The sequence below is a fragment of the Oryx dammah genome, unplaced genomic scaffold, assembly GCF_014754425.2.
Source record: "Oryx dammah isolate SB20612 unplaced genomic scaffold, SCBI_Odam_1.1 HiC_scaffold_7812, whole genome shotgun sequence".
In the NCBI taxonomy this organism is placed as follows: Eukaryota; Metazoa; Chordata; class Mammalia; order Artiodactyla; family Bovidae; genus Oryx; species Oryx dammah.
In genome coordinates, this window is record NW_024077452.1 from 1 (window position 1) to 1527 (window position 1527).

Here is a 1527-nt window from a genome sequence, read left to right on the forward strand (position 1 = left end):
CCCCCTTCTGTTCCCAGAGGAACTGGTGGAAGAAGTCAGAGCTGCAGTTGCTGAAGCCACTTTCTTTAGTGATGTTTTCACGCATGAGGCAGAAGGGCCTGTCTTTACAAATGCAGGCCGAATGGTCGTGCCAAATACCCAAGTTGTGTCCAAGCTCGTGGACCATGAGTGCTGCAAACAGGAGGACGTCCTCGTGGTGGAAAGATTCCACGGCTGCTGCAAAATCACTGGAGCAGGCACCACTGAGAAATGCCTGCCCCGTACCCTCTTTAGGATGCTGTCCCACGATCATGTGGGCAACATCATGCTTGACACGATGGAAGAGGTTCTCTTGTCTCCAGCTGTTGAAATTCCTGAGTGCAACTTGCAGGTCCACGGGGACCTCTGTGAGGTCCCCCTCAGTCCAAATCTCCATTCCAGCCAGCACCACCTCTGTGTTTATTCCCCTTGTGAAGCTGTTGGCCAGAGCGATGATGTCCATTACTCTCTGGACTGTCTGATTGACGTCACTGCCCCACATTTGGAACCGCTGGTTGTTGACCACGACAAACATCTCCACGTACTTGATGTGTGACCACAAGTCGGATGGCACCTGCCAGCTGTGAGGCTTGCCGCTCTCTGGTCGCCGGCTGGTGGACGCCACTTGGCTGTCTTTGGACGTGACGCCACAGGAGACGCGAGCTTCGTGGGCCATGGCGTACAACACGTGTTCAAACCGTTTGGAAGAGTGCACGGGCTCAACGCCATAGGATTTTTCCTCCTTAATCAGGAGGCCCCTGAGGCCTGAACAGGTGTTGACAGAAACAAAAGAACCTGGGACTCCTTCTATGTAGCCTTCATAGTGACAGTCCTGCGAGATGAGAGGCATTTCTTGCCCCAGGAGGCCATTGTGGTAGCTGAAGACCGGGAAGTTATCCACAAAATAGTCTCTCTTCACCGTCAGGTGAATCAGCTGCCTCTGGCCCTGCATAAATAGCACGTAGGAGAGCTTTTCCACTTGGTCTTCCCTTCCTTCCACTGTCACGCTCTTGGGAATGACTATTTCATAGGAAGAGTGATATAGTGAGCCCAGGTCACAGTACAGGCTTGGCAGAGAAATCAGAACCAAGAACAACAGGCTCCCCAACCTGGCACATGAAAGTCCTGGCACCGGGGCCAGCCTCAAGCCCTTCGTGTGAAGAGCCCAAGTTTGAAGCGCTCTGATAGCCTCAGACATAGCCACTTGCCTTTTCCATAGAGAAGGCAGTATAGAGGCAGAGTCTCTCACAGACGCTGCCACCGACATGGCCCTAGTGAATCAGTTGATGACGCAGGGCTTGTGTCCAGCAGCAGCAGCAGCTCTCCCTGACACACAGACCCTCTGTCACAGGTACTCACTTCAGATCTATGCTGGCTGCACGAAGGATGGCTCTTGCCTGCCTCTCGGAGGTCAGCCTCTGGCTGTGTCCTTCCTAGTCTTTTGGATCTCTCTGTTATGCTTCAAATAGTCTTTTCTCTGTGACTTCCCTCCACACCCTCAACTCCAGT

The 1527-nt window shown here is 53.2% G+C and overlaps 1 protein-coding gene across 1 annotated transcript; it reads right to left on the reverse strand.

The window, feature by feature from the left end:
• Window positions 1-4: 4 nt before the first annotated feature.
• LOC120860083 (disintegrin and metalloproteinase domain-containing protein 1a-like) lies at window positions 5-1521 on the reverse strand (the record flags this gene model as incomplete). The annotated part of the gene is made up of 1 exon (XM_040235915.1): window positions 5-1521. A coding segment is annotated over exon 1 (1281 nt), but the record flags the coding sequence as incomplete, so codon positions are not given.
• Between the last annotated feature and the right edge of the window lie 6 nt (window positions 1522-1527).